This window comes from Anser brachyrhynchus, assembly GCF_964034855.1.
Source record: "Anser brachyrhynchus genome assembly, chromosome: 14".
Taxonomy (NCBI): domain Eukaryota; kingdom Metazoa; phylum Chordata; class Aves; order Anseriformes; family Anatidae; genus Anser; species Anser brachyrhynchus.
Genome location: NC_137709.1, coordinates 9,145,657 through 9,165,336, shown reverse-complemented (window position 1 = coordinate 9,165,336; position 19,680 = coordinate 9,145,657). Strand labels below are relative to the sequence as shown.

Sequence of the window (19,680 nt, the reverse complement as noted above, 5' to 3'; positions counted from 1 at the left end):
CGCCATGGCGGTGTCGCCCTACGTGCAGGCCATGCAGGAGCTGTTCCGAGCCAACACGCGGAGCCGCGAGTTCCCGGCGCACGGCGCCAAGGTGCACTCGGTGGCCTGGAGCTGCTGCGGCCGCCGCCTGGCCTCCGGGTCTTTCGATAAGACGGCCAGCGTCTTCCTGCTCGAGAAGGACCGGCTGGTGAGGGGACGGGGGACGGGGGAGGCCGCTGCCCGTGGGCCGGCCGCTGGGGCGGGGGGTTGGGGACGGGGGGAGGCAGCGGAGAGACACAAGCTGGGGGGGAGCAACCCTGGGGGCCGGTACAGGGGCGTGCGGGGGAGGTATCGGGGCGTGGGGGCTGGTACCGGGGTCAGGGAGCCGGTACCGGGGTGTGGGGGCCGGTACCGGGGTGTGGGGGCCGGTACTGGGGTCAGGGAGCCGGTACAGGGGTCAGGGAGCCGGTACAGGGGTGTGGGGGCTGGTACCGGCATATGCGATCCGGTACCGGGGTGTAGGGGCCGGTACCGGGATATGGGGGCCGGTACCGGTCGGTGGTCTGGTAGGGGAGGCTGGGGACCGTGGCCGAAGTGGTGGTGGAGGTGCTGGGGTCGGTAATGGGTAGTCCCCGGGGGTGGGCCGACCTGACTGGGGCTTGCTCCCCCCCCCGTTGGCTAACCGTCCTCTTCCTCCAGGTGAAAGAGAACAACTACCGGGGACACGGGGACAGCGTGGATCAGCTCTGCTGGCACCCCAGCAACCCCGACCTCTTCGTCACGGCGTCCGGGGACAAGACCATCCGCATTTGGGACGTCCGCACCACCAAGTGCATCGCCACCGTCAACACCAAAGGTGGGTCCCTGCCTTCCGGGGGCTGCTGGGCCCCCCAGCACCTCCGCTGCGTGGGACCCCTCTGCAACGATGCCGCTCTCTGGCCTCTTTTGTTGGTTTTGACAGTCAGGGCATCTTTGTTGCTGCTTCTGGTTTAGTGTTGCCCTCGTCTAACTTGAGCTGGTGTAAGGGGCAGCAGCGACCACGAGGGCTGGCTTATGCTGGTGTCAGGACTGAGGAACTGCTGAAATACGCAGCTGACTGTTAAAGCGTCCTGCAGGCTCATCTCGTCTCTGCAGTCTGGGGGCTGCAAGGCTGGAGACTGGGGAAGGCATGTAAGCAGAGACACAAGGTGGAAGTCAAGGTTTACATGGATTTAGAAAGCGATTCTTCAAATTTATGGGTTGATTGACCTAGATACCATCTCTGGCCTAGAAAATCTCTGACTTCTAATTGTCAGAGCTGGAAATGATGTTGTAAGGTGGCATAACTGCAGCCTGCCTTGTTCCTACCCCTGTTCACGTGTATTTATTGTTGGCTGCTGCTTTTTCTGGATATTGAAGATCGCTGAGTTAAGAGGGTCTTTGATTTGATCTTGTTTGGTGGTTGCTGTGGCTAAAACAGGATAGTGATGCAGTCATGTTGGCTTGAAGCTATGGTTCTGCTAAGTTTAATTTTCAGTCATTGCACGTATTGCTGGACAGTTACTGCGTGGAGTTTGAGTTAAACTGCAGACCTGGCAGTCTTTCGCATCTGGGAGTGGTTCAGAGTTAGTGGAGCAGACTGGGGCCTTGGATCAGGAATAAAAGCTGCCTATCTGCTTAACGCACTGTGGCTCCTGCAGATTGTTGTGTGGAAATGAGACCTGCTGCCTTTCTGCCCCTCTAGGGGAGAACATCAACATCTGTTGGAGCCCCGATGGGCAGACCATTGCAGTGGGGAACAAGGATGATGTCGTCACTTTCATCGATGCCAAGACACATCGCTCCAAAGCTGAGGAACAGTTCAAGTTTGAGGTGAACGAGATCTCCTGGAACAATGATAACAACATGTTCTTCCTCACTAACGGGAACGGCTGCATCAACATCCTCAGGTGGGTGCCCGTGGCACTGGTGGGCCGGGTACCTGGGCTGGCTGCCCTGGTGCGTTTCTGTCATCCAAGGCAGTCTGCAACTCCCTCTGCTGCTTTTGGGAAGTCCCCCACCCCAGTGATCCCCAGTCCTGTGGTGGGAACAAGCTTGTCTGGAATTAGGTTGCCCCGTTTCTGGGCTGGGCTCCCTGTGCGTGACCCAGAGGTTTTGTCTCCTTCACCCGGCTCTCGAGGCTACCAACAGTGTTGCCCTGCACTGTTTTGCTTCACTCAGAGTCCCGGCGTGTCTTACACTCACACACAAACACTACCCTTCTCTCACTGCCTCCTGCCCTCTCCCTTCATCTCTGCAGCTACCCGGAGCTGAAACCCATTCAGTCCATCAACGCCCATCCTTCAAACTGCATCTGCATCAAGTTTGATCCCATGGGGAAGTACTTTGCCACGGGCAGCGCTGACGCGCTCGTCAGCCTCTGGGATGTGGATGAGCTGGTGTGTGTGAGGTGCTTCTCGAGGTAGGTGGTGCTGGCCCGACGCTCCCTGCCTCCTCTCTCTCGTGGCTGCGGGGGGATCGCTCACTCTCTGCTTTGCTCTGCCGCTGCAGGCTGGACTGGCCTGTGCGAACGCTGAGCTTCAGCCACGACGGGAAGATGCTGGCGTCGGCGTCAGAGGATCACTTCATTGACATCGCGGAGGTGGAGACAGGTAACGGCTTGCTTTTGGGGAACAGTACGGAGGGAATCGGATGGAGAAGTGCTGGTGGAGCTGGGAGGGCACTGGAGGAGCTTGGCTGCGCACAACAGAGCGCCAGAAGAGGGAGCCTCTGCCTCGCTAATCCCTCGTAGATATGCGTGTTGTGTCTGAGCCTTGTCACCAGGTGATTAAAAGGCGCTGAAGCAGCGTTTGTTCCTCCGCTGCCCTGCGTGGGAGGGAGGAGGCAGGTGCTTGGCTCTGCTGCGCGCCACGGGTCAGCGCGCAGCGCAGGGCTGGAGGCTCTCCCGGCTGACGTGGGCCCTTTTCCGTGCAGGAGAGAAGCTCTGGGAGGTGCAGTGCGAGTCCCCCACCTTCACAGTGGCCTGGCACCCGAAGAGGCCTCTGCTGGCCTTCGCCTGTGACGACAAAGATGGCAAATACGACAGCAGCCGGGAGGCGGGCACTGTCAAGCTCTTTGGGCTCCCCAATGACTCCTAAGGAAACGGCGGCGGGGCAGGGCACCGGGGAGGCGATGCTTCCCTGCTCCCGGGGATGGGAGGGTGCTTAGGTAGTGTAGGACGGGGCGAGGAGGTCGCTCCCCTCCTTGCCTGCTTGGCAGTGCCCTCGCGTTGTCCCAGCTCTGCGTGTGCCGCTCTCGAGAGCATTTGTAAAAAGCAGCTTGTGTGCCAGTGAGGCTGCGGGGTGCCAGCACAGCCCCCCCCACTGTCTCGGGGCTACCTTTGTCTCCAGGCCACGTAGGGCCTGTTCCAAGGGCAAGTGGCCAAAGAAAATCACTGAACGTGAGTGCTGAGGAGCATCCCGAGGCAGGAGCACTGCTCTAGGGCAGCGGCACCCAGCTCCCCGGCAGCGATAAGCTCTGCGACCATCCCCTGCTCTCCACCCTCGCGGCCCGGGGGTGAGGGCAGCCCCGGAGCACGGCCTGCCCCTTCCCCTCCCACACGTCCCCCGTCTCTTCCCCGCGGGGGAACAGCAGGGGGGCAGCACGGGGAGGGTGGGGACGCATGGGCTGGGGGATGTTTCCCCCCCCGCTGGGGCATTTTTTTTTGTATGTGTGGTTGTTTTTATAATTTTGATAAATCCTCTTCTGTAACGAAGGCGCCTGTGGCTGTTGTGGGGGCAGGAGGAGGTGAGTGGGGGAAAGAGGGAGGTGCTGAGCTGCTGTCCCCATCCCTGTCCCCATCCCCATCCCCGTGTCCCCATCTCCTGTGCTGTCGCCGCACCAGAGGGCGCTGCGCCCCCACGCTGGCGACGAGGAGCACCAGGGACACCGCACAGAGGATGGGGACAGGTCCATGGGGCCGTCCCCATCCTGTATCCCCCTGCTCTGCCCTCCCCGCTCCGCTCCGGCAGCACCCCCATGGATGGAGCAGGGCCGTGGTGGCAGCAGGTGGCTCCTGCCTGTCCCCGCGTCCCCGTCCCCGCACCCCCAGCAGAGCAGAGCGGCTTCCTCACCCCACCCCGGGCCGGGTCACGTCGCAGCCGGGCACGGCGAGGAGGTGCTGGCGCAGCCTGCCTGCGATGGAGACCTTGCCTGCATGATCTTTATCATTTCCTCGCCTAATATTTCCTCCTGACAGAGGCTTTTCCAGGTGACTGCTCTGCTGATGCCGCCTGGGTAACGGCTGAGCTCTTTGCTGTTAAACGATGGCAAATCGGTCGGGGCTGGGGCTGGCTGCAGGCAGAGCCCTCCAGGGCCGTGCCCACGTCAGGATTGCGGGGCTGGGGGGGTGGGGGGGCACGAGGCACCCCACTGCCCAGGGCCTCCTGCCCTTGGGGGACCGAACTTGGGGCGTCTCCGGCCTCAACGGCAGGAGGCTGTGACCAGAAAAAGAGCCCTTGTACCCCGTGGGTGTCCCCACGTATTCTGTGGGGGGAGTCCCAGAGCCCAGGAGGAGGGCTGAAGCCCCCCCTGCCATACCCAGGGCTCTGTGGGACGGGCCCCAAAGCCTTTTCCCTTGTCCCCAGCCCCACGGAGGGTGCTTGCAGGGTAGGCACTGGGGAATGGGAGCGGGAATGGGCTTGGTCAGCCAGGGAGACCTTTCCCTTCCCCTGTGGCCCAGCCTGGGCGCTTCTGGGGGCCGCGCAGGGTGAGGATGAGCCCTGTGGCACCCCGTAGTGTGACGAGCAGCCAGGTTTCGGCCCTAACGGGGCACGGAGGGATGGGAGATGTTGGTGCAGGGTGCCAGGGCAGTAACAGCTGAGCGAAGGCCGGAGCAATGTACAAATCCCTTTATTTTATTAGTTTGTCAAAGACTAGTTCGAGCAGGATGGTCACAGCATGACTGCGGGGCCCCCGAGCCACCCGCCGCCTCCCTGCAAGGGCCGGGGCGAGCGGCTGGGGGCTGTGGCGGAGGAAGCACGGGGGGGTCGGGGGGGTGGCAGCGCGGCAAGGGACGGGCCGGGGCGGTGGCGTGCCCCCCGTCCCCCCCCGTCGGGGCGCGAGCGGTGGCTCCTGGGACGTACCCGGGCTGCCTCGCCCGGGGTCCCTTCCCAGGCCCGGGGGACCCGTGTGTGTCCAGCGCCGGGGTGGGGGGCAGCCCTCAGCCCCGCGCTGGGTTTATTGCAGCCCGCGGGCACGGGGGCTCTCGGCTCGGCGCCGCGGGCGGCCCCCCGGGGACAGCGGAGGCTCGGGGGGGGGGGTCGAGGCGTGAGCGGCGGACACGAGGACGCATGGAGCAACGGGGGCGCACCCTGGCACACGGACACCAATGCGAGAACAGGGGGGGGCGGGCAGCGGGGCCGAGACACGGACGAGCGAGCGGTGGGGGGACAGCGGGGACGGGGCTGGGGGGGACGAGGCAGGGGGGGTCCCTGCCCCGCACGCGCCTTTGTACACGGTCGGCGGAGCGCGGCGCCCGCTCCTCCCGGTGCTGAAGTATTGCAGTCTAACTGATATGGCTTTAACTATGGGGCCAGAGATGCGGGGAAGGGGGGGGGGGGTCCCCTCCAACCCCCCGATGCTGGGGCACACCGGGCAGCCCCGGGGGACGCCCGGGGACCGGGGATGGGGGAGCTGCGGGCAGGGCGCCTGGCTTTGTGCTTTGGGCTTGGCCCAGGGTGGGATGGGGCAGGGTGGCAGTGCTGGGGACGAGGGCGGGCGCACGGAGGCCTGCCCGGGCCCCCCGGCGGGTGGGTGGGTGGGTGGGAGGGAGGCGGTGTGGGCAGAGAGGCAGGGCCGGGGGCACGGGGAGCCGCCCCGGGGTCCGGTGGGGCCTGGGGTGCCCCCAGCCTGCCGCGAGGTTACATCAGTGCATTTGGTCCCGGATCGCCCTGTCCGGCCAGGGAAGCTCCCCTTTGGCACGACATGGTCGGGGGGGGGACCCTGCCTGGACGGGACGGGGCGGGTGTTTGGTCTGGTCGGGGGACGGGGCGGAGGGAGGTGGGGAGGGGGTGCGGGGACCCCCCCGGGGCCAAGGGAACTGATGGAGGAGTCGGAGGGAGGAGGGCGCCTGTGCCCCAGCACCCCATGGCAGGGTTGGCGGTGCCGTTACTTCTTGAACATATCCTGCAGCGGGCCGGGCAGGTACTTGAGCACGGTGTCCAGGATGCTCTCCTCCTCCTCCTCTTCCTCGTCCCCGCAGCCCGCCGGGATCGCTTTCTTGGGGCGCGTCAGGCTGCCCTCACACGGCTGCTCCAGCGCTGCTTTCTCCTCCGCCTCCTTCTCCTCCTTCTTCTTCAGCCCGTACTGCGGGGACACAGGCCCTGAGCGGGGCAGGGAGCGGGCACCGCCTGCCCTGCGCCCCGTGCCCGTTGCTGCCCATCGGTCCCGGCCCCCTCCCAGCCAGCCCCCGGGGCAGGGGGCTGCGGGGCAGAGGGCTGCGGGGCAGGGAGCTGTGCGCCCACCTTGTCGCGGATCTGCTGCCGGACTTTCTCCCGCTCGGCCTCCATGCGGGCATGCTTGGCTTTCCGCTCCTCCTCCTGCTGGCGCAGCGCCTCCTGCCTCTCCTCCTCCTTCTTCTGCGCGTCGGGGTCCTTCTCCTCCTCGCCCCCCAGCATCTTCCCCATGTCCTTGGTGGCCCCTGTGCAGGACGAGACCCTCAGCTGTGCGGGACGAGACCCCGGGGCTGGCTACCGAAGCCCCTGCAGAGCCACACAGGGCACGGAGCCAGCCTGCAAGGACAACCCGGGGCCCCCCTCGTCCCCAGTGCCATCGGAGCCGGCTGCAGAGGGGCTCTGGAGGCTGCGGGGATGGGAGCGCCGCGGGCTGCCTGCGCTGCCCTAGTTCAGCGCCAGCCCGGGGAGATGCCTGCAGCTCCTCCGGCGCTGGCACCCAGGGGACCCGTCGGGGAATCCCACCTCGCGGCAGGAGAGCTGGGAATCCCCCGCCAGGCGCTGCCGGCGCCAGGAACGGGAACCCCGGAGGACTCCAGCGGCTGCTCGATCCCCTGCGGTGGCCCTCCCCGACTGCCTGCACCGCGCTCCCCGGGGTGCTGAGCGTGCGGTCACCCCGCGGCATCGCTCCCGGGGGCGGGGGGAACACCCCCACTCACCGCCCAGCGCTTGCTTCATGACGAAGTCCATGGTGCCGGTGTGCGCGTGTGGCTAGGCCGGTGCCCAGCGCTCATCCACTGCCGTCCGCGCTCGCCGACCAGGGCCACCTGGGCAGGGAGAGAGGGGTGGCGTTGGGGACACCGCGCCGGTCCCTTGGGCTGCAGGGTGTGCCCCTGCACTTAGCTCCAGAGGGACTTCCCACCGCGGCGCTGCCCTCGGTGGGTGGCACGGACCTGGGAGCACCGGAACGCACCGTGCCACCACCGTGCCACCACCGTGTCCCCGCGCACGGCGGGGACAGACCCAGCCTGGGGAGGACGACGCGAGCCGGTGCCGCAATGCCTGTGCTCTGCGGAGGGAAGGAGTCACAGCTGCCGGCAGGTTGTGACTTTTTGGGCGCTCACGCGGCACGCCGTCTGTGTGCCCTGGGCGCGTCGCAGCGCTGCCCGCGCAGCTGTGCGGGCTGTGGTGGCTCAGGAGGGGCGTTTGCGGGGCGCCCGCGGGCCGTGTTTACACGCCGGGCGTGTGTGTGTGTACAAATCTGTGGGGCCGGAGGCTGCGTGTGCCCACGCGGCGTGGGGTGGGGGCGTGCAGGCTGTTTGCAAGCTTTGTGCGCGACGTCGGGGCTCTGCAAGCTGTGCGGGTAGGGGCTGCGGGGCGGCGGGTGTGCGCGCGCACGGGCTTGCAGGCTGCGCGCGTGTGCTGCGCGCGGCCGTGCTGCTGCGCGTGTTTGCACGCCGGGGGGGGGGGGGGCTGGGGGCCGGGTTTGTGCGTGTGTGCGGGGCCGGGGGCGTGCGGGCGGCCTGGGGGGGTGCGGGCAGGGCGCTTTGCAGACCGTGCTGTGAGTGCGGGGGTGTTGCAGGCTGCTTGCAGGGTGGGAGCGCGTGGGGGGGGCTGCGGGGGTGCTGTGCGGGGGGGGCCGGGCATGCATGTGTGCGTGTCCCCCCCCCCCGTGTGCCCTGTGCGTGCTGGGGGTGCAGGCAGTGCTGGCACTGTGTGTGCAGGTGGCGGCGTGCGTGTGTGCCCCCTGGGTGCTGCAGCCTCGTGGGTCCCCCCCCCCCCCCATTCAGGACCCCGCAGCGGGCAGCGGGGGGGCCCCCACCAACTGGTACCGGAGAAGTTTGTTGGTCCCTGCCCCGGGGAACCCCACGGCACCGGGATGGGGACGGGGACGGGGATGGGGACGGGGGAGGTCTGCTCTGCCCGGGGCTCCGCGGCGGTACCGGCAGCTGGGGGGGGCTCAGGGGACACCGGAGACGCGGCGACACCGAGCGGCGAGGACGGAGGGTGGGTAAGGAAACCGGGGGGGCCCGGGACAGCGGGACCACGGAGCGGGGCGCAGGGACACCGCGGGGGGGGGGGACACCCGAGGGGGTGGGCGCAGGCAGGGACACGGGGACGGCCACCCACGGGAGGGCACACCGGGCATGCAGCCACCACCGGGCGGCGGGGGGGGGGGGCGACGCGGCGGGGGGGACCCGGCGGACGCGGGACGGGGCCGCGGGAAGGGGAGGACAGCGGTGGCGCGGGGACCCTCGGGCGGGGGGGGGGGGGGGCGACCTCCCCCTCCCCAGCCCTTCCCCTCCCCGGTGGCTGCGGCGCGGGGCCCTCCCGGTGCCGCCCGGTGCCGCAGCGGCGGCGCTGTCCGTTCAGCACCGGGCGGCGCGGCACTCACCGGCTCCGCCGCGGCTCTCGGCTGCCGCCGCCCCGCCCCGCCCCGCCCCGATCCCGCCCCCCCCCCCCCTCCCGGCACGCCTGGCCCCCCCCTCCACCCCCCCGGGAGACGCCCCCAGCTCCGCTCCGCTCCCCGCCGGCACCGGGGCAGTGCGGGCGTGCGCCTACGGGGGTGGTACGGGAGGGGTCCGGGACCCCCCCCCCCCCCAAACACACACACCCCGGGACCCCCCCCCCCCCCCGGGGAACGTTGCTGGGACCGGGGAGCGCCGCCCCGCTTCTCCCCCCCCCCCCCCCCCCCCCCGCTGCAATGATTCACCTCCGCCGCAATGAACGGCCCGAGCGAGGCGGTGGCGGGGAGCTGACCCCCCCCGGACATCCCGAGCGGCACCCAGACCCCCGCCCCCATTTGGCACCCTGACCCTGACCCGGCACCCTGACCCCCAGCCCGTGCTTGTCCCCGGGACCCCCCGGTCCCAGGGGATCAGAGCCTCCGCGAACCTCCGTGAGCCCCCACGAGCCTCCGTGAGCCCCCACGAGCCTCCGTGCCTCCGGCCAGGCCTCGGTAACTCCGCCGCTCTCCAGGAGCAGCCGTGCTTAATTGCAGAGGCGCAGGGCGGCTGCGGGAGCTATTAACGTCCCCGATAAATCACCGTGGCCATGCAGAGCCCCCAGCTCGGAATTTTGGGCGCTGACCCCCCAGGGGGTCCCATGGCGGGCGAGGGGTGCCCAGGCACGAGGTGCGGGGGACACGCGGTGGCCTGGGGGGGCTGGGGACGCGCGGTGGCTTTGGGGTGCTGGGGACGCGCAGTGGCCTCGCGGCCCCGACGCCCACGTGGCTGCAGGGGAGCTGGGGGTGCGGAGGCGCTGGGCCGGGTGTGCACCCCCACGCCCCGCAGAGGGGCATCCGGCGCCTGCCGATGAATCCGGCCATGCGCGGGTAGAGACAAGGCGAGCTCTTTGCAAATCAGATGAGCGGAGCTCCGAGCGTGGCTTTGGGGATCTCTGGTGGTTAACGGCGAGGCCCTGGAGCTGCTGCCCTGCGGGGATGCTCGCAGCTACAGCCCAGAGCCCCCGCACCCCCGTGGGGCACGCGGCACCGACGGACCCACGCGGGTGCAACTCAGCAACACAACGCATGGCTGCGGGGGCAGACGGCTCTCAGCACGGGGATAATGCACGGAGGACGCGTTCCTCCTGTTCACCCCCTGCTCACAGCACCCCAAACCCCCCCCCCCCCCCGCACACTCCTCCACCAGCCCCAAACCCTCCGCCTCCTCCCACCCCGACCAGCAACTCATTTTTCCACCTCCATGCAAAAATTCCTCCTGCCCTTGCGCCCGATGCGAGCTGCGGGATGGGCATGAGGGCGGTGGGACAGGCACGCGCTTGGCCCGTCCGTCCGTCCGTCCACCCGTCCGTCCGTCCATCCGTCCCGCAGCAGCCCCGCTCCGGGCGCTGACGTCAGCACTCCCGGCAGCCGGGCGGTGGGCGGGCGGCACCGCTCCTATTGTATTAAAAATAATACAGCGGAGCACAAATTCATTACAGATAAGTGTGACAGCCAGGAGGAATTAACGAGCCCGTCTCTCAGCGCCTGACAAACGCCTCCTTTTGTTCCTGGGATGGGGCCTCGAGTCTTTCAATCTTTGGAGATGCCTCGGCTCATTAAGCGCATCCTCCCCCAGTAGCTCCCAGCGTGCCCAAGGACTGGTCCCAGTAGGAGCTCTGGCCATGCCAGCGGGGGCCAATCCTTCACGCCGCGGGGCTTGGCGGCGGGTGGGCTGCCCGGGGCGCCGTCCCCGAGCGTGGGACCCCAGGCAGGGTGCCGGCAGCAGGGGGAGGTGGGCGAAGCAGCACGAGGCTCCCGGCAGCCGCGGCCAACCGCCCCGGCGCTCCAGCTGCCGGTGCCAGCAGCGCACCCGCAGCCGGCGGGCTGGCGGGCACCCAGCTCTGCCCCGCGGGAAGGGAGCTGGGGCAGCGTCGCCTCCGTCCCCGCGCCACGGGCTCCGGCAGATGTTTGCAGGATGCTGGCGGCACTGGGAGGTGGTGGCGGGTTTGGGGAGAGCCTCGGGTGCAGCTGGTCCCTGGTGTGGCGCTGGGTGAGCTGCCCGGTGAGTCTTTGGTGCTGGCCAGGGGAGGCAGGAAGGGAAGGGACGGGGAGGGAAGGGGGAACAGCGCCGTGGCCAGATGGAGGAGGAAGCTCTCGGCGCTGCCAAGTCCTGCAAGTCGCCTCCGTGCCGGCTCGCGGGGGCAGCGCAGGAGGGACGGAGCTGGCGCGGGTGCCAGGACCCCAGCAGCACCTCGCTCTGCTCCCTGCCACCGCTGGGGAACGGGCACGGGGCTGGCTGCTGCTGCATCAGCCACCATATGGGGTCAGCAATGCCCCAGCATCGTCCCCAGGCCCTGCAGCTACACGGGGACCCTGCAAGGTCACAGCATCCGCGGGCTCTCACAGAGTTCCTGAGCAGAGCCAGGGTGCCTGAATGCCTGCACCCATCCCTGCTGCATCGCCACCAACCCGGCCTGCTGCAGCCCCTCAGCAGCACAGGGCAGTTATTTTATTTATCCCCCGCCGCCCCCAATCTCTGCAGAAAATAATTATTGGCCCTCCTCATCGCACCAAGGGATTAAAAGTGGTTAACTCCATTTCCGAAGGCTTTGTTACGTCGGTTTTCCCTCGGCTGCTGCACAAGGCGATTTCCACAGTGCCACTTAGGCAGCTTTTATCAGGTTGTCTTCTGGAGGTAATTGGGTTTTTCAGGAGCCTGCTTAAAATTCGTAACCCGGCCTCTTAAACAAAACAAAAACAGCAGCGGGGAGAAGGGGAAGAGGCAGCACAAAACAGGCAGCAGCTGCAGCTCTGAAGAGCAGCCCTGGCCCCCTTGGGGCTGGCACCGGGCAGTGACGGGGACAGGGATGGACAGGGACAGGGACAGGGATGGGGACAGGGATGGGGACAGGGACAGGGATGGGGACAGCCACCGGAGTGCTGCAGAATCAGCTCGGAGCCGACCCTCCTGAGCAAGGTCAGGGCACGCAGAGGGCAGGGACAGCCCCTGCCACCCCCTGTCCTTCCCGCAGTGACACCGTGCACATGCGAGGGGGGACCCGTGCTCACCGCCATGCTCGGGGCCAACACCGCAGCTTTCCCTGTGCCCTGCACAGCCCCGCCAGCGTCGGCACCGCAGACCCGGCTGCACCCCTACCACGACCCCTCCGCAGCGCTCTCGCCGATGGGCTGGCCCCGAGCGTTGGGCTCCTTCCTGCCCCTGGGGCCGGGGGTGCACGGGGTGCCCCCAGCCCGTCCATGGCAGCGGTTTGGGTGCTGGCGGCTCCGTGCCGCGGGGCGCAGCGTGCGCCGGGCCGTGGGTGGCGGGGAGCTGCTGCGGCAGATGGGTGGCGGGGCCGGGTGGTGGCACCGCACGCAATTAGGGCCGCGTGTGCCCCCCCCCGGGGGCTGTTAGCAGGAGCTGTGCGTACACCCGTGCCCGCAGGGCTGCACGTGTGCCTGTTTGTCCCGGGCCGGCGTGCCAGCTGGGGTGGCTGCGGCAGAAAGAGCTGGGGGGCAAGGAGGGGACCGAGCCCGCTGCCTCCAGCCTTTCCCGGCACAGCTGGGAAAAAAAAAAAAGAAAACAGGAAGGTGCCGGAGAGGGGGAGAAGTGCTCCCACTGCAGCCCTAAAATGCGCATGGGGCTGAATTTCCCACTGGGGCCGGGTCCCAGCTCCAGTCACCGCATGACCAAGAGCCTCGGCTTCGCCCTGCTCTGCGCGCTGTGATGGGGAGCTGGGCTCCCCCAGCCTTCCCCATAGCTGGCGGCCCCCACGAGCCCCCACAGAGCCCCGAGGTGGCCACATCCCCACGGCTCTGCCAGCACCACGGCACACAGCCCCGCTGCAGCCACCCCCTGCCCTGTGAGCACCGGGGATGCCGGATCGACCCTCTCAGCCGCACGCTGCAGCGGCGGCTCCTCGTCCCCGTGGCTGCCGGGAGCAGCGTGCGGCCGGTGCCTCTGTGCCGTGCATTATTAAACAGAGGCACTGCAGCCCCTCGCTGTTTATCCTGCCTGGGCTGCGTGGGAAGTGGGCTGGGGGAGCAGCGACCGCTCTCTGCAGTCCCTGGCGGAAGGTTTAGGGCTTGCTGCAGGTACGGCCGCTTCGCCCAGCAGCTTTGGGACCCCCGGGGTTATTCCCCCAGCCCCTTCCCACCTCCAGCAGGGCGAATTCCACCTCCCCCTGTAAGGCCCCCGTGCATTCAGCCTCGGTGCCCGGCACCTACGCGGCTTTCCCTAGCGCACACAGCAGGTACTCGGCGCATTTACATCCCAAACGCCGTACAGAAAGGCACACTTGCACCAAGTCCACCCCATCAATATTTACGGCAGGCACACACAACCACACAGCTCTGCAGGGGCCGGTGCGGAGCAGAGCTGGGCGCAACACACCCGGCACCACGCGGGCAGCCAACAAAAGCCCCCTCCGAGCCCCCACGGTGCCTCCCCGGCGCTCCCTGCCCCGACAGCCCCAGCGATCGCCCTTGAGGAAGGAGCCAGGCTGCGCACGTCCCCTATTTCCATCCCCTTGCCGTGGCAGGGGACATCCAGGGCCAGTGACGGTGGAGGTGGCCGGGGCTGGTGGGGAGCAGATGCCTGGGACCCCCCCAGCCCCTCTCCTAGGCTCCGTGCTGGGATGGGAGCACCTACAAAGGAGGGTGAGCACCTTCCTCCCTGGGGGGGCGGCCCCACAGAGGGCAGGGTTGGGAGCTGAGATGCCCCAGAGCCACCGAGGGTCACAGCGCCGGGGACACCCCGTCCTCCGCCGGCAGCAGATGGCGGCACGGTGGGGGGCTCAGCGGCGGCGGGGGGGGGGGGACATCTGGGTGTCGGGGCTCCAGCCAAGCTGCGGCTCGGTGGGAGCGGGATGAGCCTGGATCAGGGCACGGGGAGGGTGAGACCCCTGTGCCGGAGGGCAGCTCGGGGTGGGGGGGGGGGGGGGGGGGGGGCGAGGACGAAGCCGCCCCCAGCCCGCCTGCGCTCGGGGTTTCCGCTGCGGTGTGACGCTGGATGGGCACGGCGCCGCTCCAAGAGCTGCTGGGGCTCTGGCCAGAAAATCATTCTTGGCTGCTTCCAGCGGGGTTTGGCTCCTACCTTTCCCATCTGGGGGCTTTCAGAGAAAAAAAAAAAAAGGGGGAAAAAAAAAAGGAAAAAAAAAAATCCCCGTTCCCCACACCAGCTCCACAACCACCGTCACCCGGCAGGATCCCAAGGCAGGACCGTGCCCCACGTCCACCCCAGAGCTGCTGCCCCCGCTGGGGTCTCGCCAGGCCTGAGCCCCGCGGTGCTGGGCCCGCAGCGGGGCCGCGCTGCGCTGCCTACCTTGGTGCGTGCAGCGCCGGGCGTCCGCGGGCTTCGGCACCTAACGCAGCGCGGCGAGGGCCTCGCGGGGGCGGGTGGGCATCGCAGGGAGAGCGGGACCTGCGGGAGACACCGGCAGCAAGAGGATCAGTGCCGGAGGGGGCACCCCATTGAGCACAGGACACCCCACACAGCACAGGACACCCCACACAGCACAGGCTGGAGTGTGGCCGAGGCCACCAAGTCGGCTGGAGCACAGGCATATGAGGGCTGGCGGTGGGTTCCTTCATCCCCCAGAGGAGGAGGATGAGGACGGAGCTGCTGTCCTCATCCACGGGTGATGGAGAGCGCAGCGCACTGCCTGTTTTTTGGACCCCCCCCAACCCCTCGCACCCCAAGCTCCGAGGACGGGAGCGAGGCGCTGCCAGGGCCCACCAAGGGGGGAGCCCAGCGGGGACACGGGAGGGCAGCAGGCACCAGGAGGTGGCAGCCCCTCGGGGGCTTCGCTCCTCTCCGACCAAGGACGCCAGCACTGCTGCTGGCCGAGGGCTCCTGGCCGAGGGCTCCGCTCTCTCTGCAGACACCCGGCAATTTGGATGCCTGCATTAATTATTTAGCGGGCTCTCACTCTTGGAGGGTTTTAAAATTTCGCATTAACTCTGCATTCCTCGGCTTTCAGATGATGAATTTCTTCTTTGGAGAAGGTAATGGCGAGTTAAAACAAGCGGGCAAACAAAAGCCCTTAACAAAGGCTGCAGGCTGAGGAAGCCTTTCCCTCCTCCGGCTCCCAACTTCGGCTGAACTTCGGGAAGCTTCTGCCTGGGATTTTTCCTTGTCCCTACCCCGAATGTCCTTGAGATGCCCCTGTCAGGCTGGGGAGGCTCAGGGGATGCTCCCAGGGGGACGCTGCGTGGGACGGGGCCATGCAGACACCCGGGCACCCCGCCACTGTGTCTCGGGGTGGCACCGTGTCCTGTCCCCACGGAGCAGCTGGTGCCACCCTGGGGCCCATCACGGGCACAGCGTGGGCTGCGTGATTTAGGGAGCAGGTTCCTGGGGAAGTCACGTATTTATCCTCACTCAGAGCCAGCTCCTTTCCTCAGCCCTGGGGAATTTCCAGGGCAAATTGTAGATAAACGCCCAGGGGAGCCGGGGGAAAACACACTCAGACGGCGACACCGGGGGACGGGGGGCTGCCGGGGGTAACGCCTGCCTTTTATTTAAAAAGAGATTAAACGCCCTCCTGCACTGGGGAGCAGGGAAGTGGGTCCCAGCTCCAGGGGCAGGGGACACCCCAAGCCCCCAGGTGCAGCACTGGGTTTGGGGACAGGGCACCGTGCGGGCACCCAGCCCCTCGCACCCCATTGGGACCCCCGTGGAGACCCCCGAAATGCGGCTGCTTCCCCGGGAAACGCGGCGCCGAGAGCTCAGCCTGGAAAGGGCTCGGCGGCAGCGTGAAGGTGACCTTTGCTGGGGACAGGCGCTGCCTCCTGCGGGATGTGGGAAGGTTCGGAGCGGGGTAGGACAGGCTGCAGGGCCACCCTGAGGATGGGGACCGGGGGCGGCCGGGTTTTCAGGCAGCTCAGCACCAGGGAGAGGAGCTGAGCTGGGACAGGATCAGTCCCTGCTGTGCCGGCCGCATCCTGGGGTGTAAATCAGCTGCTGTCCTTTGCTGAAACCCCACAGCGTGGTCAGAGGGGGGGAACTCCCTGCGTGGGGCCCCGAGGAGATGCAGAGGGCCCTGGGGGTCTGCTGGGGGCTGTGCCGGTCGGGTTCCTGCAGGGCACTGCTTTTCTGGGCCAGAGCAGTGCGGGGTTTGTTTGTCTATGTATTTATTTATTTATGTCCCGCCTTTGCAACCAGCAGAGCCTGCCAGGAGCACAGAGCTGCCTCTCACCTGGGCGGCTCACGGGGAGAACTGCAGCAGCTCAGGCTGTCTGTCTGTCTGTCTGTCTGTCCAGACACCGACCTCAACCAAAGGCAGAGGCGAGGCAGAGGAAGGGAAGAGCAGAGCGGGGCGAGTGGTGGGTGCTGGTGGGGCTGCTTTTACCCAGCCGAGGGTCTGCCCATAGGCAGCCCCCAGGGCGAAGCTGAGGCCTGAGATGAGGCCGTTGGCGAGCCCCCAGCCCCCCCGTTTGGCACCTCCTGCTCTCAGCACCCCGCTTTCGGAGCTCAGCTCGTCCAGCTACCGCGGTGTCTGAGGCACCCGGGGGTGGGCTGGGGACGGGAAGAAGCGGGCGCGTGGGGTGGGAAACGCGGGGCCGCATCTCAAAGCGTTTCTTCTGTGTCAGGAGTTGCCCTGGTGACCTGCTCGGGGCCGGCAGCAGCTTCGTGTCCAGGCACTGGGTGTTAGGGGGGAGGCACAGAGCCTCTGTGCTCGGGGGAAATATTGTCAGGGCAGGATCAGGGCAGCAGCACCCATCCTGCCTGCCACGCGGGGACAAGAGCGCTCAGGTGCCACGTTGTGCCCTGCCCCTGAGCCACCCCGCGTGCCTCAAACCCAAACCTTCAGCCTTAAAAACCTCAGCGCTTCCTGCACATCTGTCCACGCGCCAGGGCAGGCCCGGATCCCACCGCTGCTGGGCTCAGGGGCTGAGCTGAGGTGAAAAATGGTCCTGAGCGTTCCCGCAGCAGCTGGGCAGGGCCGGAGCCGCTGCACCCGCTGGCGGCAGGAGGAGCAGGCACCTGCGGCACACAACGGCACGGGCAGGGCGACACGGGCAGGGTGACGGCGGCTCCTGGGGACGGACGGGGAGACCGGGGCCGGGTGGCACAGCCCGGAGAGCCTGGGTCGGGCACGAGGTCTGGGCCCCCGTGGAGCTGGCAGAGGCGGAGGGGAAAGCTCCTGGGACGAGCAGCAGGAGCGCTGAGGCGAGAGCAGCCCGCAGGAGCACGGCTTGTTTACCCGGGCTGAGCAGGCCTGATTGCTCTCTATAAATACACCCGGCGAGTAAACACCGGGGAGGGAGAGGGATCGGTGAAACTCGGGGATAATGCTGGCGTAGGAACAAGCGGGAAGGTCTGCCAGGGAACACACGGAGGCCGCGGGCAGGAGGAACTCTTGCGGTCCCGTGCCTGGACAGCCTCGGGGACAGCAGGGTCCCCGTGGTGGGGCCGGTGCCACGTTGCCTGCCACCAGCTGGGGTAGGCAGGTGCCCAGCGGTGGGACTGGAGCGGGGCCATGCCCTCGGTGAACACCGGGTGGTTCCTCCGCAGCCAGCCGGCGGGGACCTGACCTCTGCTGGGACTCGGCGCCGGTGCTAAAATGGTGATGGGAAATTTCGGCGCACGGCCCCTCCGCTCCCCGCACGGCTCCCGAGGAGCAGCAGCGGGCCCGGCGGGCTGTGCCTGGCAGCGGGCGGCTGCGGAAAGCCGGGGACGAGCCAAGGTGCGAACCGCAGCCATCCTCCGGGCGCTGCGAGGTGTTAACAGCTCTGCCTGCTTGGGGTCATTTCAATACTAATGTTAGCATGCGAGAAGCAATCGAAGAAACAAACGCTCAGCCCGCAGCCAAGGGAGACTTCGAGACATTTTCCTGGGCCGGAGTGCCCCGGCAGAGCTCTCCCCGGTGTCCGTAGGCTCGCAGGGAAGCCCCGAGCCACGAGCCCTGTCCGGAGCGAAGGCGCCAGCCCCGCTTTGCTGCTCCCACTCCCCGCACCGCCTGCCTGGGGGCAGCGGCCACCCGGTCACGCTCCTGCCATGCGGGTGGCACTGCCACCGCGTGCTGCCAGGCCCGGGTCCCGGCAGCCACCTGCCCCGCGTGCCGCAGCCCCGGGGACGCGGCGGGGGGACGGGGATGGAGCGTGGGGGTGCTGGCACGCCGGAGGGGTGCTGCGGCGGGGAGAGGGGACGGATGGCACCCCGGGGGACCGGAGCTGCCGTGCAGCAGGGGTGGCCCACGAGTGGCTGTGAGTCCCCGGGAGGGAGATGGGGATGGGGAGGCGTGGGGAGAGCCCGGCAGGGTACCGGGAGCTGCCCCCGGGGACAAGCAGAGGGTGGCAGAGGGTGCGGGTCGCCTCTCCCTGCCCGCAGCCCCGCGCTGCGGGGCCCCCGTGCGCCACATCCCCGTGTGATGGGGGGGGGGGGGGGCACACAGCCCTTCCCCGGCCCCCAGCCCGACCTGCGGGGCGGAGGGAAGGGAGGGGACGGGATGCAGAAGGGGGGCAGCCGGGGAACAGGAGGGGGGGGGGGCCCAGCTGAGCGCTGCCTCCCGCAGCCGCAGCCCGCCCCGCAGCGCAGCCCGCCCCGCAGCCCGCATGCCGCAGCCCGCAGCCCCGCGGCCGCCGCCCCGTTACATAAGCCGGCGGCCCCGGGAGGCTCGGCGGGCCGGTCCCCGGCCCCATCCCCGGCCCCGTCTCCATCCCCGGCCCCGTTTCCCCCCCCCCCCTCCCCGGGCTCTGCGGCACGGCGGGGCCCGCCCCCGGCCGCCCGCTCCCGGTGCCCGGTGCCGGCCCCGCACCCACCTGGCTCGGCTCGGCTCGGCTCGGCTCCGGTCCGCCCCGTCCGCCCCCGGCGCAGGGAAGGAGCCGCCGCCGGAAGGGAGGCGGGAGCCGGAGCGGTCCGGGGGGGTTGGGGAGGGGGGGGGGAGCCCCGCTGCTGCCTCCCCCTCCGCCGCACGGCCTCCCGGGCGGGGCCGGCTCCGTGCCCGCCCCCGGCCCGCCCCGCGCCCCCGCCGGCAGCCCCCGCCGGTGCCGGGTCCTCCCTGCCGGCCCCTGCCCACGTCCCCGCTCCCTACAATTGCCCCCTGCAGTCCCCCCCCCCCCCCCCGTACCCGGCCACGACCCCCGGTACCTTCAGTTCTTGCCACCCCGGTACCTGCCCATCCCTCCCGACCTGTCGCAGAAATCCCCCCCGTATCCATCCCGTCCCCAGGGCCCAGCGCTTCTCTCTCTGCCCCCCCCCGGCTCGTCCATTCCCCCTCCCGTGGGGCTGAAGCCCGTCGCTGGCCGTGGGGCTGGGCGGGTGCCGCCCGGAGACGCGGGGTCCTCTGAGCCTGGGGGTGCCGGGTGCCTGGGCCCAGTGTGCAAAGTGCTGGGGGGTGTCCAAAAACCAAGCTCGAGGGAGGTGGAGTGGTCCGAGCAGGGCCGAGGGGAGCAGAGGGAGTGGAGGGGCAGGGGACAGGGACTTTCTGTCCCTTTTTTTGCTCCTCGCCCCTGCAATAGGTTTGTCCCTCAGTGTCGCTGATCATCTGAAAAAAGGGGTTCCCGCTCCTCCATCCTGGAAGGGGGTCCAGGATGGAGCTGCTTTAACACCCCGCAGCCCCGAGGCAGTGCGATGCTCTCGTTTCCCTCCCCAGCATGTCCCTTGTGCCCCTGGCACGGTGGCAGGGGGTGGCAGGGGGTGGCAGGGGGTGGCAGGGGGTGGCAGGGGGTGGCAGGCCGGCCAGAAGCCACCCGCGGGGTCTGCCAGCCCTGCTGCCTTGCGTGCCACTCGTCACATCACCCGCGGCTCGTGGCGCCGCTCCTGCCCAGCACGCTGGTGCAGGATGGAGCGGCTGATGAATAAATCAATCCCCCCCGGTGCTGAGGCTGCAAAACGCGGCT

General features: G+C 68.4%; 2 protein-coding genes across 4 annotated transcripts; one reads left to right on the top strand and one right to left on the bottom strand.

Moving 5' to 3' along the window:
• Positions 1-4: 4 nt before the first annotated feature.
• Positions 5-3,712, top strand: THOC3 (THO complex subunit 3; the record flags this gene model as incomplete). Its single annotated transcript, XM_080555140.1, has 6 exons — positions 5-187; positions 679-835; positions 1,703-1,907; positions 2,258-2,419; positions 2,509-2,609; positions 2,932-3,712. The coding sequence occupies 6 exons, from the start codon at positions 5-7 to the stop codon at positions 3,093-3,095; spliced, it is 972 nt and encodes a 323-aa protein (XP_080411266.1). The 3' UTR covers positions 3,096-3,712.
• A 1,120-nt stretch (positions 3,713-4,832) lies between these two features.
• On the bottom strand, positions 4,833-18,806 carry CPLX2 (complexin 2). 3 transcript variants are annotated; one of them, XM_080555144.1, is made up of 5 exons: positions 18,601-18,806; positions 14,159-14,257; positions 7,109-7,216; positions 6,462-6,637; positions 4,833-6,303 (listed from the first exon to the last, which is right to left on the bottom strand). In XM_080555144.1, exons 3-5 carry the CDS (start codon positions 7,137-7,139, stop codon positions 6,106-6,108), a joined length of 405 nt encoding a protein of 134 aa, XP_080411270.1. In that variant the 5' UTR covers positions 7,140-7,216; positions 14,159-14,257; positions 18,601-18,806; the 3' UTR covers positions 4,833-6,105. The 3 variants fall into 3 exon arrangements, with proteins under 3 accessions (XP_080411270.1, XP_080411271.1, XP_080411272.1); XM_080555145.1 differs by lacking the exon at positions 14,159-14,257 and having other exon boundaries at positions 18,601-18,727; XM_080555146.1 differs by lacking the exons at positions 14,159-14,257; positions 18,601-18,806 and adding an exon at positions 8,785-8,827.
• Between the last annotated feature and the right edge of the window lie 874 nt (positions 18,807-19,680).